At 43.9% G+C, this 15,337-nt stretch overlaps 1 protein-coding gene across 2 annotated transcripts in view; it reads left to right on the top strand.

The window, feature by feature from the left end:
* Positions 1-2,301: 2,301 nt before the first annotated feature.
* The window catches only part of ROS1 (ROS proto-oncogene 1, receptor tyrosine kinase), a 192,350-nt gene continuing 179,314 nt past the window's right edge, over positions 2,302-15,337 (top strand). For both annotated transcript variants that reach the window (XM_040350299.1, XM_040350297.1), the window contains exon 1: positions 2,302-2,743. In XM_040350299.1, coding sequence (XP_040206233.1) covers positions 2,672-2,743 — 72 coding nt within the window. In that variant the 5' untranslated portion in view covers positions 2,302-2,671. The remainder of the gene's footprint in view (positions 2,744-15,337) is intronic.

Here is a 15,337-nt window from a genome sequence, read left to right as displayed (position 1 = left end):
AAAGGGAGACAATTTTGAAAAAAATAAAATATATTTTTTACTTTCTGCTATTAAACACATGCAATAAAAAAAAAAAAAGGCTAATTTGTATTCTGCTACATATTTTTGGTAAAAAAATCCCAATAAGCGTATATTGATTGGTTTGCGCAAACGTTATCGCATCTACAAACTATGGATAGATTTAGAGACTTTTTATTTATTGTTTTTACTAGTAATGGCGGCGATCAGCGATTTTTAGCGAGACTGCGACAAATCTGCATTGTTTACATAGGCAGACCATCATTCTGTCTCTCCAGAAAACGATCGCGGGTGGCCAGCAGCCATGGCGCCCACAGGACCTGCTGATTTCTCCCGCTGTGTCCAATCACAGCGGGAGTGCGGCTCCGACGGCGTGTGCACGTGCCTAAGAGCTGATGAAAGAAATCACCTACAGGTACGTGATTTCGTGCTAAAGGGCCGTCTTGCTGCAGTATATGTATGTGGGGTGGTCGGACGGTCCTTAAGACCTAGAATTGTTTGTAGGATGATCAGTAAGTGCTACATATTTTATGCTGTGGCGATGTGTGGGCAATGTCTAAATGATTTGCATCCCCTCCTGTCCTATTCCCTCTGTGAATCCATGCAACTTTCTGTGGCCCATGCTACCTCCAACTCTTGTCCTATCCTGCACTCATACGCTCTGCTTCATCCTATCCCCTCATCCAACTCTGTTCCATCCTGCCCTACATCAGCTCTGTGTGCCCCATATTCTTAACCGTCCTCCACTCTCTGTTCACTGTGATGCTTCTACTTCCATCTCTCTGTGTACTATCCTGCTTTCACACCAACTCCCTATCCCCATCCTGCCCCCCACCCCCCCCTACAATTCTCTGTGCCCTATCCTGCCCCTCTCACTATAACTGTCTCTACCCTATCATTCTCTCTCAGGCCTCGTACACACGGCCAAGGAACTCGACGTGCCAAACACATCGAGTTCCTCGGCCAGTTCAGCCCTGAAGCCGCCGAGGAGCTCGGCGGGCCGAGAGCTCCCATAGAACAACGAGAAAATAGAGAACATGTTCTCTATTTTCTCGACGAGTTCCTCGGCGGCTCCATCGGGCCGAAAGTGTACACATGACAGAGTTTCTCGGCAGAATCCGGCTCTGACCGAGTTTCTCGCCAAATTCTGCCGAGAAACTCTGTCGTGTGTACGAGGCCTAACTCTTCGTTCATATGCTACATACTCTTCCACTCTCTGTGGCTTATCCTACTCTCTTTACCCCTTCCTTCTCCCCCTCCTACAACTCCATGTGCCCCACCCTACCTCCCACACAAACACCATGTGACCCATTCTGCACCCAATAAAGTATTCACCCCTGTAATCCCAATGCTTCTATTCTCTATGCCCCATTCGACCTCATTCCCCAATCTTCTGTAACCCATGCTACCCCCCACCTCCAACTCTCAAAGCACCATTCTGCCTCTTCCTCCATCTCCCACTCCAAGTCTCTATGCCTCATATTTCTCCTATTCCAACTCTGTTTCTCTCCCATCATGTCCCCTCCTCCTACTTTATGGTCCTCATGCTGCTCCCTCCTCCAACTCTCCTGTCCCATACTGTCCCCCACTTTAACTCTATGTGTCCCATACTGTTAACCCCTCCTACGACTCTCTGTGGCCTATCCTGTCCCCCTCCAATTCTTTTTCCCATCCTAACGACACCCTACTACTTTCTGTGCCCCATCCTGACAGCATATCATCCCTCCCTCCTCCCAACTCTCTCAGCACTCCCTTCCTGCACCCTACAACAACTTTATGCAGATTTCATTCTCTTTACTCTTTCAGTCTTTCCCCTCTCTGCCAATTTAGCCCATCAACTTAGTACTCATGACTTGTAAAAATAAAAATACATTGGCAGGTAGATTACTGGCAGTGCATTTAGAGTTGAAGACTGTCCTCACCCCCTGGAGCATAAGCATTTAGACAGTGGGGACCTCAGAGGAATCTAGGAGATATGAACTGGCTGCTGGGAGTCTGGGAAAGAGTACTTGGAATCAGGGGACACCCAAGAATTATGTGTGAATTGGCAACTCTGTATATATACACACACCACACATAATATTAGAAGAAATGTGTATATACAAGTGTGCGGAACAAAGCATTCATTGGGATTCTATTGTAAATAATTAATATTTCTTTCTTAGTTAAGCACGTTTCCTTGGGACGTGTCCAGTTATTAAAACTTTCAAAGAGAGCTATGACATTTGGCGGGTTGATGAATAACTAGGAAGGCCACTAAACAGTTTTATGTCACACTACTTGTGGAACTTTAGTCATAGGAGGGTGCGACTGTGTACACTAAGATTAAAACTGAAAAGACAGATTCAGTCTTGGGATTTATTAGCAATATCTAGCTATCAGTAGAGAATAACTTTAACATTTTGCCATACATTTTTTGGGAAAAAATTGTTAAGATTCTCCTTAGATATATAGGAATCACACACCCACCGAAGAAATCTGCAATTCTTTTTTTCATAGTGTCAAACAACGCAGAAATAATCCTTCTTCGTCTAGAGGGGGTTTTGTCATGATTTTGCCAATTTATGTTTGATTCCCAGTAATTTATCATTTTAAAATCCACTGCTGGAATGTTTTGGAAACCTAAAGCTACGACTTAAAGAGGGCAGAAATTATGTACAGTGTTCTCTGCACGGTTGCTCTGTTAATCATTGGAGATGGTCTCTTTTTACACACATATGGCCAGGTAAGTCATAATTTTCTCTTATTAAGTTAAAAAGCAGAAATAGAGTTACATTATTATCCTACGTATTACATTAAAATGTATGAATGGACAGAAATATTTGGCAACAGAAATACGTCTTGACTGAGAAACAAAGTATTTTTGATAAAGAAAATATAGTAGTATAATGTGCTTTTTGTCTCACCGACAGACTTTTAAGGTGGCTCAATAGTCAAAAGTTGTTTTCTTGATAATTTTGGATGGGGTGGGAGAGTGGGAAAGGGTTAGGACCCCTTTGAGTCTTATTGTTGTCTATGTCCCTGCTGAGCAGGTTAAAATGAATTGCACATTGGAAACTGGCTAAAATTGTTTAGGAGTGAAGATCAACCAGAGTATACATGTATCTGTTAATTTCCAAGTTATGCCATGTAGACACGGTCGGAATTTCCGAGTCAGACGGATATTTTTCATCGGATATTCCGACTGCATGTATTCCCTATCAGACTTTTTCCGTCGCAAATTCCGACGGACTTAGAAAGAGAACAGGTTCTCTTTTTTTCCCCGACGAAAACAATTTCTATCGGAAATTCCGTTCGTCTGTATGGAATTTCGGCGGAGAAAAAAACACACATGCTCGGAAACAATTTGACGCATGCTTGGAAAGCATTAAACTTAATTTTTCTAGGCTCGTCGTAGTGTTGTACGTCACCACGTTTTTGACGGTCGGAATTTGGTGTGTCCGTGTGTATGCAAGACAGCTTGAGCGGAATTCTGTCAGAAAAACCAGTCGGAGTTTATTCCGATGGAAAAAACGGTCGTGTGTACGGGGCATAAGTCTATATGATCTTAATTTTAGAAATGTATACTATACAGTCATAAAATCAAGAAGGACAAAAAGAAGGAAAGGATTTAATGAAGAAAGATAAAGGAACAGAAATCTTGAAACAAAGAGTTAGCCTAAAGCCCCGTACAAATTATGAGAAATTCGGAATAAAAATTCCATACAAGGGACGATTGTTCAATTTTTGTTTAGTGTGTACACAACTTTCGACATCCGATTCCAATTTTGCAAATAAAAATTTCCGAAGGGACAAACTCCCAAAAAATTATTGTACGTGAACAGAAAGAACATTTTTAGTTTAATGTGTATGGTTTTCGTACAATTTTAGTACGAGAAAAATCAGATACGAAAGACTGCGCATGATCAAAATCAACAAATAACAAAAAATAAGCCTTTGTCGTACAAGAATTTTCATACATTATTTCTATCCTCGGTTCAGACTTGCTTTGAAACATCAAGGAAAACCTGCCAATTTTCGTATAGTGTGTACCCCACTTTAGTCCTAGGTTGTAAGCGACATATCGATCAAAGCAAACCAATCGCATAATAAAACGAATAAAAGTAACTTTTGAAAACAGGTGCTGCTAAGTGTCTGCACCTGTAGTAACTCTAATAACTTGAATTCCTACACCCTGTACCACAGCATTTTAATGCAAATTCAGCTCTGACTTCCTGGTTAACAAAAAATTTGAACTGAAACAGGCCGGATTTCATTACATATTGCCATACAGATTCTAATAATTTCTATGCTCCCTGCATCGTTGGGTGCAGCAGTTGTGCTTAAGCATCTAAAGGATTTATAAAATTGGATCAAAAGTAGCTATGCATGCCAATAAAGGCATCAGCAGGAACTTCATGAAGAACTGTACAGCTCTTTAAACTTTAAAGGGGTTGTAAAGCTTCGTGTTTTTTCACCTTAATGCATACTATGCTTTAAGGTGAAAAAACACCTGGCAGTCACAGCCCCCCCCCCCCAAGCCCCCGTTTTTTTACCAGAGACCCGAATCTCCTTTGGCGCGATCCTGCGTTGCTTTCACTGAGCTCTAGTCGGCTCTTCATTGGATGATTGATAGCAGTGCAGCCATTGGCTCCCGCTGCTGTCAATCAAATTAATGACGCGGCACACCAGTGGGCGTGACCAAGTGATACACTTGGGGGCTATGGCCGCCGACTGTATCATACGGAGAACGCCCACAATCTAACCCCCCTTGGAAGAGCCCTTCCCAGAGGGGGGTTAGCTCTTGCAGGGAGGAGTCGAGACAGCCGCCGAGGGACCCCAGAAGACGAAGATCGGGGCCACTCTGTGCAAAACAAACTGCACAGTGGAGGTAAGTATAACATGTTTGTTATTTAAAAAAAAAGCCCATACAACTCCTTCAACCATTTTAAGACCAGGCCTTTTTCTGACATTTGTTGTTTACAAGTAAAAATCTGTACTTTTGCTAGAAAACAATCCTAAGTGATCTACTATTCTCTTTCACAATATATAATTATCTCACACTGGGAATTCATTAGGCATTTAACTCTTTACAACATGCAAACAAAATCATTTTATTTCCCGATTGCCTTAACCTCAAATCGATGACTGCATAGGCCCTCAGGAGGTCTATCATGAGGGATTGCTTCAATGACCATAAAGTGAAGTTGAGCCAATGTATGTTTCATTTGCACAAAATGTCTTGCTACTGGGAGCTGAGTTAATTTATCATATATGGAATATTTATGTCTAGCTATATGATCTTTCACTTTCTGTGTGGTTTTCCCCACATATAGGAGATCACATGGACATTTAATGATATAGACAACAAAGGATGACTTACCACATGGAGTATGAACTTAACCTATGCAGCCATTGATTTGAGATTAAGGCAATCAGGAAATAAAATGTGTTTTTTTTGTATGTTTTTTAAAGAATTCAATTCCTAATTATTTCCCGGTGTGAGATGAGTATATATTGTGAAAGAGAATAGTAGATAATTTATGATCAAATATCCTGAGGAAGGGCGTGTAGTGTACTATTTTTAGCCTGAAACTGTAGATGATATGGAACTATCTTATATTTGTATATTTGTATATTTTGTATATATTATTTCATTTTTCAATAAATTTTGAGTGGACTTTATATATATCTTGCTTCTCCGCTCCCTGTGTTCTTGACCAGTCCGCTGTGTACTCATTCTCCACTCCACCGTTCTCCTCCTCAGCCCCTGTTCTCCAGCCAGCTGTGTCCTCCTCCTCTGCCCCCCTCATCCTCCGCAGCGAGCTTCCTCCTTTCTTCTCCCGCAGGCTGCGGTGGTGAACTGTCAGGATGGAGAGCCGAGGAAGGGGGCAGTAAATATGTCATTTATTGGCCCCTTCCTTTTCTGAATTGGAGAGCAGAGGAAGGGGACAGTAAATATGTAATTTACTGGCCCCTTTCTATTCTGAATTGGACACACATAGCGATCGTTATCTAAAGCTCTCTATGTCCTGTATCAGTTGAACAGAGTTACCTCTGTGTTACTCTGCTTCAGTTATGCATAAACAGGAGCCGTTGTCTCCTGTCCATTCATTTCTATGCTGAGAAAGGGACTGGGGAATCTGTGTCCTCAGTCCCTTTTTCTGTCTCAAAGGGGAGATGTTAGGGTTCTAGACCCCTGATATCCCACCAAAGACTACAGACAAGGCTGATTTGAAAAAAAAAATATATATATATATATTGCAAAAAGCATTAAAAAATAAAATTGTAAAAAAATAATTAAAATATAATTGTAAAACATGTTTTATTAAAAAACTACTGACAGCACCCCCTGCCCTTTATACACTGTCCACTGCCCCCCCCCCCAAGGAACAAATTAAATTGTAAAAAAAAATACATAAAAATTAAAAGCTGACAAAATCCCCTGCTCTACTGACACCAACCTCTGCCATACTGACACTGTCCACTGCCTCATACCCCCTCCCCTTCCCCAGGTGCACTACCCTGCCCTACATTTAGTGCAATTTAAGCCATGCCACATTTTTCTTCTATGCCTAGGGCTCACTTTTTATCTTGTACACTGGCCCACTCATTTCATGATATGCCCCTGGACATGGGCCAGGCCAGCAGGGGCAGTCGGTGGAATATGGAGATACATGTTTGAGGAGACAGTCAGTGGCCCTGAGCAGTACCCCCTAGTCTGGGGTCCTGCCTTGGGCCGGGGCTCGAGTGCTGGAAGAGTCCTGCTAAAACACATGGAAGGAGGTCTTCCTGGAGGCACGGGAGCAAGAAAGAACAGAGTGAGTAGTTCAACCCTGGTGGGGACTAACAAAGGAGGGAGGCTGCCACATGTAGCCAGTCTCCCTTGAAACAGCGGTGTGCTTAAAGGGGTTGTAGAGGTTCGTCTTTTATTTTCTAAATTGGTTCCTTAAAGCTAGTGCATTGTTGGTTCACTTACCTTTTTCTTCCATTTGCCTTCTAAATGTTTTTTTCTTTGTTTGAATTTCTCACTTCCTGTTTCTCCTCAGTAAGCTTTCCACCATCATCCGAGTGGTGGAAAGTCATTTAGGACAGCTTACTGAACAGCTTACTGAGGAGGAACAGGAAGTGAGAAATTCAGACAAAGAAAACAAAGAAAAACAACATTTAGAAGGGAAATTGAAGGAAAAGGTAAGTGAACCAACAATGCACTAGCTTAAAATAACCAATTTAGAAAATAAAAAACGAACCTTTACAACCCCTTTAAGTCTTCAGTCCTTTCTCTGAGGCCTCGTACACACGACCGAGTTTCTCTGCAAAAACCTGCAAGAACCTTGCAGGGAGATATTTTTTTGCAGAGGAAACCGGTCGTGTGTACATTTTCGTTGAGGAAACTGTCGAGAAACTCGACGAGCCAAAAAGAGAGCAAGTTCTCTATTTTCTCGATGGGAGTCTGATTTGGCTCATCGAGATCCTCGACGGGCTGGTTTTCAACAAGAAACTCGGACGTTTGTATGCTAAGAAACCCGCGCTTGCTCAGATTAAAGTATGAGACGGGAGTAAAAGTAGCATTTGTAATGGAGATAACACATTTTTAAAGCTGTAACAGACTGAAAAGTGCAAATCGTCTCTTACCAAACTTTTACTTAACACGTAAACACATGAAATTAGCAAAAGCAGCCCCAAGAGTTTAGCCAGTGGAATCGAACTTCCCCTGCCGTTGTATGTGTTGTATGTCACCGCGTTTGAGAACGAGGAGATTTTGGCTTGACATTGTGTACGCAAAGCAAGCTTGTCGAGTTCCTCGACAAGCCTAACAAGGAACTCGACGAGGAACTCGATGTGTTTCGCCCGTCGAGTTTCTCGGTCGTGTGTACGAGGCCTGAGAGATCTTTTGAAAGTCAGTCAAGAGGGCTGGTGAAAAGTCAGGCGGGTGGACTGGTGTAAAGAGGCAGCTGTAGCCAGGTGGGCTGGCAGGGCCTGAAGAGGTAGTGCTGGGACCAGTTTTCTGTGGATGGTGCAAAATCAGCAGGCGACTATACTTTGCAGACATACTTCTAAAGAAGTATGTCAATGAATAAAGCAGTGTTTGAATTAGGACGTCACATGGGATGTGTATTATGGACACACGCATGGGGTGTGCTGGCTGTACTTCTTGTGCCAGAGCTTTTTCTTACTTGTGGCAAGTGCCTGAAGTCTGTTCCAACAGCTCTGCCGATGGAGTTGTGAGTGGGACTATGTTTCATTTGAATCCAGTTACGGTGAGGAGTGCAGCCACCGACCACAGAGTAAGCAGGCAGGTGCCCACATTTGCCGATGGCACCTTCTATAGTTCAGCTACAGCATCCCTGAGTTTGCAGCAGAGTTATATTTAGCTGCAGTTTGCGTGCTCTCCCTTGTATCTCTGCTTACCACTTTCATATGACAGCCATGCTTAGAGGTGAGCAGATTTCTATTTGAAACGAAAATTGGTAACGAACCTATCCGAAACTAAACAAATGTTTCCGTTCTCCACATGTCTACTGCAAAGCATGTTAACCTGATGGATTATGATTAGTAATCATACAGGAAATCAGTAACACACATTTACAGTATCTCATTGCAGGAAACTGTCAGAGGTTTGACAATGTGTGCACCAGGTGTAACAAATAAATAAAAAAATTGACATCTTTTTAATAAATGTCTATTACTCTTGTTAGTGGCTATTTTTAAGGGGTTTACTCCTGTAGTAGCTTTGTACAGAAGTTGAAGAATTGTTGCACCTATGACTTGAGCCCAATATTTCTACCTCACTGTCTCTCCCAAGTACTAATTCTACACTGCCATATCATAAGCTCACACAGTGCCTTCATAGTTTACTGATCCCTAATTTCTCTATTCAAGATATCACTGTAGATACCTACATAAAGAAGCTGACTATTAAGGCCACTGGAGAGGAACATATTTTTTCCGGTTATATTATTCATTTTGTTTGTCACATTTAATAGATTTGTCTAATGCATACATTTGACTAGTCCAGTCCTGTACTGTCAATACATTATGTATGTATAATTGAAAGGCACCAAAGCCAACTGCACCTGGAAATGTCATGGTAGATCAATATAGTCGAACTGCTTGTGTCAAACAAACATCATTATTAATAACATTCCTTTTTTACCAGCTCTACAGTCTAAAGGTCATCTAGTTAGGTGTTTTGTTCGATTTGTGCTTTTTTTTATTCTTAAATCATACTTTGTATAATTATACTATCCAATCCTGTGAGCATAAAGCATATGGGAGCGGATGGAGGTGTGCTGAGCCACGCTGTGTGTGGACGCAAATAGCCTTGCTCGGAATTGAGCCCGCAAGTGCACCCCCATAGGAAGCTGCTTCCTATAGGGGCACACAGAGAATAGGAGGAGCCTGGAGTGCTGGCGGGGAACCCCAGAAGAGGAGTTTTGGGGTTGCATGCACAGAGCAGGTAAATATAACATACCGGTATTTGTTATTTTCCACCAAAAAAAAATACAAAGACAAATAGTTTCAAATTAAATATTTCCTCCAGAATCTCAACTACATTGCAACAGAATCAAAATCATTCACAGTGTTTGAAAGAGAAAAAGGCCAATAGTCTAAAGAGATCCAACTTAATTTTCTTTATTTACACCAGGGTTTGAAAAATTTGCTTGGAATCTAGAAAGCTGAAAAAGTTAGGAGCCAGACACACCCCCCCCCCCCGTCCCACCAAGCTCGCGCGCAGAAGCGAACACATACGCGAGTAGTGCCTGATTATGTTAACGGTATTCAAACCACATATGTGAGCTATCGCCGCAATCGTTAGAGCGAGAGCAATAATTCTAGCCCCAGACCTCCCCTGTAACTCAAAACATGCAACCTGTAGAATTTTTTAAACGTCGCCTATACGAGCGGACGCAATTTTGAAGCGTGACATGTTGGGTATCAATTTACTCGACGTAACATTATATTTCACAATATAAAAAAAAATTGGTCTAACTTTACTGTTGTCTTATTTTTTAATAAAAAAAAAAGTGTAATTTTCCCCCAAAAAAGTGCGCTTGTAAGACCGCTGCGCAAATACGGCGTGACAGAAAGTATTGCAATGACCGACATTTTATTCTCTTGGGTGTCAGAATAAAAAATATATATAATGTTTGGGGGTTCTAATTAGAGGGAAGGAGATGGCAGTGAAAACAGTAAAAAAAACACATTAGAACTGCTAGTACTGTTTTACTTGTAATGCCAAACGGCCACCACAAGATGGCGCCAGATCACAGAAGGCCTGCAGGCCTGCAGAAGGCCGCAACGCCGCGGTCTCAATTACCGGCAGGCGTGGGCCCGCCACGATCGCACAGCGGGGGCCCACGGAGACACAGGACCCTGTGTCTCCGTGCGCTCCCACCTCCCCGCCACGCGATTGCGGCGGGCCCACGCCAGCCAGTAATTGAGGCCGCGGCTTTGCGGCCTAAGCTTCCTTCTGTGAAGGCCGCAAAGCTGCGGCCTCAATTAATGGTGGGCGCCAGGTCACAATTTCTTGACGCAATTGCGACCGGGTGCCCGGATTTTGTCGAGCCCTGATTTACACCATACTATTGTAGTGCTCCCCCCATACCCCATACTACTGTAGTGCTGTAATTTGTGCACAATGCAAAAGATAAGCAGACTGTATTAGCAGGTTAAAGTTATAAATAAAACAGAGCAGATTGGTACATCAACATTAATGCATATGAACACAACAGTAACAGATACAGGGCACTCAACAGAGGTACTTTTAGAGTCAAACCCAGCTTATTATTATTATTATACAGGATTTATATAGCGCCAACAGTTTGCACAGCGCTTTACAACTTTAGGGAAGACAGTACAATCACAATACAATACAGAAGGAATCAGAGGGCCCTGCTCCTTAGAGCTTACAATCTATAAGCTTATACAGCAGTGTCTGGAGCATAAACATTAGCTCTGCCCATGAGAGGTTACGTCCAGTGCTTTAACTGGGCCGGAACGCGGCGGTACTCAGTACCGCCACTTCCAAAAATGGCCCTGGAGAGTACCAGCACCTCTCCGTGCGCCCAGTACGTGGGTTTCCCATACCGGAACGCAGCCCCAGGCCAGGAATATGATGATCAGTGGCAGAACTACCGCCATAGCGACCCACGCGGGCGCTATGGGGCCCGCAGCCGAGTGGGGCCCGCTGATGGGGAGGCAGATCGGTGCGCTTTGACAGTTACAGAACCGATGCTGTGTATCTCTCCCTCCTGTCGGCATCATTTCTGTAACTGTCACAGCGCACCGATCTGCCTCCCTGTTCTAGCCACATGTGATCCTCCTATAGGTGCCTGGTCTCCCCCCAGCGCTGCCTGCTTTCCTCTCCCTAAAAGCTGGGGGACACTGTGAGAGCGGGGGAGGGCTTTCCTGTCTTAATGCACAGGCACTTCTGTGAACTGCCCAGGGGTCCTAGGTGCATGGGGGGCCTTTGAAGTTTCCTCCCAGCAGGTTCGGGCAGCAGTGGTAACAGGTCTCCTCATGTTGGCTTTACAGGTCAGTTCTGGCTGTGTCTGCAATGCTCTCTCTCTCTCCCTGGCATCTTCCTCCCTTCCTCAGCCACTATCTGGCCGGCCGTCCTGCTCCCTGTCATCCTCACACAGATCCATTCATCTTTGCCTGTCACACTGATCCTCTCAGATGGTTGTTATCTCTCCCCCTCCCTTCCCTGACTTTTCCCTGCAGACACTTTACCTTCACACATGTGTGTGTGTGTCCCAGGATCTACAAACATTACAAATGTCTGGAACAGTGGCGGCTGGTTCTCAAAATTGGGGGGGGGGGGGGGGGGCGCAAAAAAAAAAAATTGAAGCCTCACTGTGCCCATCACATGCAACCACTGTGCCATGCCACCAAATGCAGCCACTGTGCCATCAATTGTCACCGCTGTGCCATGCCATCAAACAGCAACTGTGCCATCAATTGTCACCACTGTGCCATGCCATCAAACGCAGCTACTGTGCCATCAAACGCAGCCACTGTGCCATCAATTGTCACCACTGTGCCATGCCATCAAACGCAGTCACTGTGCCATGCCATCAAACGCAGCCACTGTTCCATCAATTGTCACCACTGTGCCATGCCATCAAATGCAGCCACTGTGCCCCTCAATTGTTGCCACTGTGCCAATTGTCACCACTGTGCCCCATGATGCCACTGTGCCCATTGTCACCACTGTGCCCCATGATGCCACTGTGCCCATTGTCACCACAACTTTTCATGTTCAGTATTGGGGGGGGGGGAGCACCGGCTCCTAATAGAGTACCGCCACCTCTTTTGGCCCACTTAAAGCACTGGTTACGTCTCCAAAAAGAATTATGAAGAGGTATAGCAAACTAAGTTACTTGAGGACTATCAGACAAAAGGGCTAGGCTTAGGCCTTCAATTTAAACTCAGTAACAGCCACCCAGTTCTGCCCTCAGGAATGGAACAACTTGGCAAGTCTGACAGTTATTATTGAGCCCTTTAAATCAGTTTGATGAAAAGGACTATGAGTGTGGCATTCAACAGCAGTCTAGTGTAAACTTGGGCTCAGTAGATGTGTAGACTTCATTTCAGAAAGTGGAGCCAGCTCAAAGGGCAGTGGGGGATATAAGGATAAGGATACCCTGTAGCAATGGGAAGCAGATAAGTAGTGGGGCAAAGTCAGCATTCTGGAGTATTCATGGTCATATGCTCTATGATCGGCTTTGATGGCAACTGCTTAGTGGTAGATGGAGCAACAAATGTGATAGATCCCTTGAGGCAAAGCGTCAATTGAGAGAAGTGACTCTTTATCAGATCTAAACTGAAGAAAGTGTCAACAGGTGGTTGAAACTGTAATGTGGGTCAGATGCCCTCTCACCCGATTCCTCTGTAGGCAGTCCTTTCAAATAAGCAAGTGGTATGTATGGTGGGGGCCCCCTAATGCAATGGTACAGCAGATGGTGGTAAATGAAATGGTGTCTTGAGCAGCTACTCTGGATGCGGATGGGTCAGCCTCCGGGTTCCAGTGTCCAGCACAGCAACACATTCTCTTTTTGGTGCTGCACAGCTTGACACAGCGTGGATCAGTACAACGTGGCTCAGCAAAGCACGGCTTGGCAAAGCAAAACTCCCTTTCTCTCCTACCCGGTTGGCACATTTCCCCAACTGACCGGCTACTTCAGGGACTTTTATTTTTATATGGTCCCTATGGCTCTCGGGTGCTTATGGGCATTGTAGTTGCGGCCCACGAACATCTGTAGTTAGAATCCTTTTACAAAACTACATCTCCTAGACTACTCCTGGCAATTCGTAATCCAGTCGCAGTCAGGTAAGACTAATTGTTAACACCATCTTGTGGACAATTAGTAGACAAAGGAATCAATTCACTAAGAGTTAAATAATGGCTCAAAAATTTGGTAAAATACTGCATGCGGTAACAATTGTGGAAGTGTTCAATTCATTAACAATTTTGCGTTAAATACCAAATGCGGTATTTGTTTGATTTAGTGGTAATTACCGCATTATTTAATGTGGCAATTTATGCCATTGAGCTGGTTGCTAAGGAGCAGGCCAGGAAGCCGGCTGCCACAACCTTAACAACGGATTACTCATCAGGTACCCAGCTGACAGCTGAATTAAAAAAAAAGGCTAACAAAAAAAATTATGAAAAAAAACCCCAGTGTGGGCCCACCCCCCAAGGCATACCAGGCCCTTTGTGTCGGGTATGGATTTTAAAGGGAACCAAACGGCAAAATAAAAAAATCCATACCAGACCCTTACCTGAGCATGCAGCCTGGCAGGTTAGGAAAGGAGGGGACAAGTGAGTGCCCCCTCCTAAACCATACTAAGCCACATGCCCTCAACATAGGGGGGGTTGGGTGCCCCCCCACCCCAAAGCACCTTGTCCCCATGTTGACAAGGGCCTCTTCCCCACATACGTGGATGTTGGTTGCACCCTCTTTAACACTTTTTTGGTGAATGGGTAGGGTATACACATTCACATGGCGGAGTCGGGATCTTGAGGCCCCCTGGTGATAATATAATATATTTCAGCGCTAAAAGTCCATGACAATAATAAAATGATACAATGTGCAAGTGAAATCTAAAAAAGTGAAATCCAAAGAGGTAATGAAAGCAAATAAAAATCATATATTCGTGCAAAAAGAAATTGTGCGTAATCCAGCTATCGCTATGGATTCAGCAATATTTTGTATTATAATTTTTTGTGTGGTGCATCTGACTGTTTTTTGCTAGCTGCTTGTCTATCACGTTTTAGTTTTCACAATATACTTATTTGGTCAGTGCGTTTTCTCCTCCCAATTTTTGGCCTGGTGATAAGCCCCTTGCCCGCAGACCCCCACAACCACTGGCCACGGTTGTGGGCATGAGGCCCTTGTGGACAAGCAAGGTGTTTTGGGGTGAGGGGCAGAGCCCCCTTCCCAAAGCACCCACCCCCCCCACGTTGAGGGCATTTAGCCTGGTATTGTTCAGGATAGGGGGGGATAACGGTCTGGCATGGACTTTATGGGGGACCCCACATTTTTTTTTTAATGTTTGTGTTGTGTTGTTTGTGAGCAGGAACCCGCTGACAGCCGATGCGTTATCTGTTGTTAAGGATGCAGTGGCCGACTCTGGTCCGTTTGTGAATTGGATTTAAGAATTTTTAAATCAATATTTACTGGCACATTTTTTTTCCTGGTAAATACAAAGCATAATCGTTATTTTTTATTTATGAATTGGACTTAATTTACTACAGTAAACGTTAGAGAATTGACCCCAAAAGGGAAAGGAACCCGGCAGGTAGGTTGTTCCAAACATATTGGAGAACGAACCACAGATCATCTTTGGATGTAAGCTGCCTCATATCCTTCTGTCTCTTCATGGTTTCCCAGACAGACTCGAAGATGTTGAGATCAGGGCTCTGTGGGGGGCCAAACCATAACTTCCAGGACTCCTTGTTCTTCTTTATGCTGAAGATAACTATCTTCAGCGTAAAGAAGAACAAGGAGAACTCTTAATGACATTGGCTGTATGTTTGGGGTAGTTGTCCTGCTACAGAATAAATTTGGAGCCAATCACACGCCTCTCTGTTGGTATTGCATGATGGATAAATATCTGCCTGTATTTCTCAGTATTGGGGACACCATTGATCCTGACCAACTCTCCAACTCCATTGGCAAAAATGCAGCCCTCAAACTTGCAAGGAACCTACACCATGCTTCACTGTTCCCTGCAGACGTTCCTTATTATAGCACTAATTTAATAGCACTCTCCACCCCCTTGCGAACAGACTGCCTTTTAATACAGCCAAATATTAAAATGTTGGGCTTAT

Source organism: Rana temporaria, chromosome 4 (genome assembly GCF_905171775.1).
Source record: "Rana temporaria chromosome 4, aRanTem1.1, whole genome shotgun sequence".
Classification (NCBI taxonomy): Eukaryota; Metazoa; Chordata; class Amphibia; order Anura; family Ranidae; genus Rana; species Rana temporaria.
Note: the sequence above shows the minus strand (reverse complement) of the source record. Positions and strands in the feature narration are given on the sequence as shown.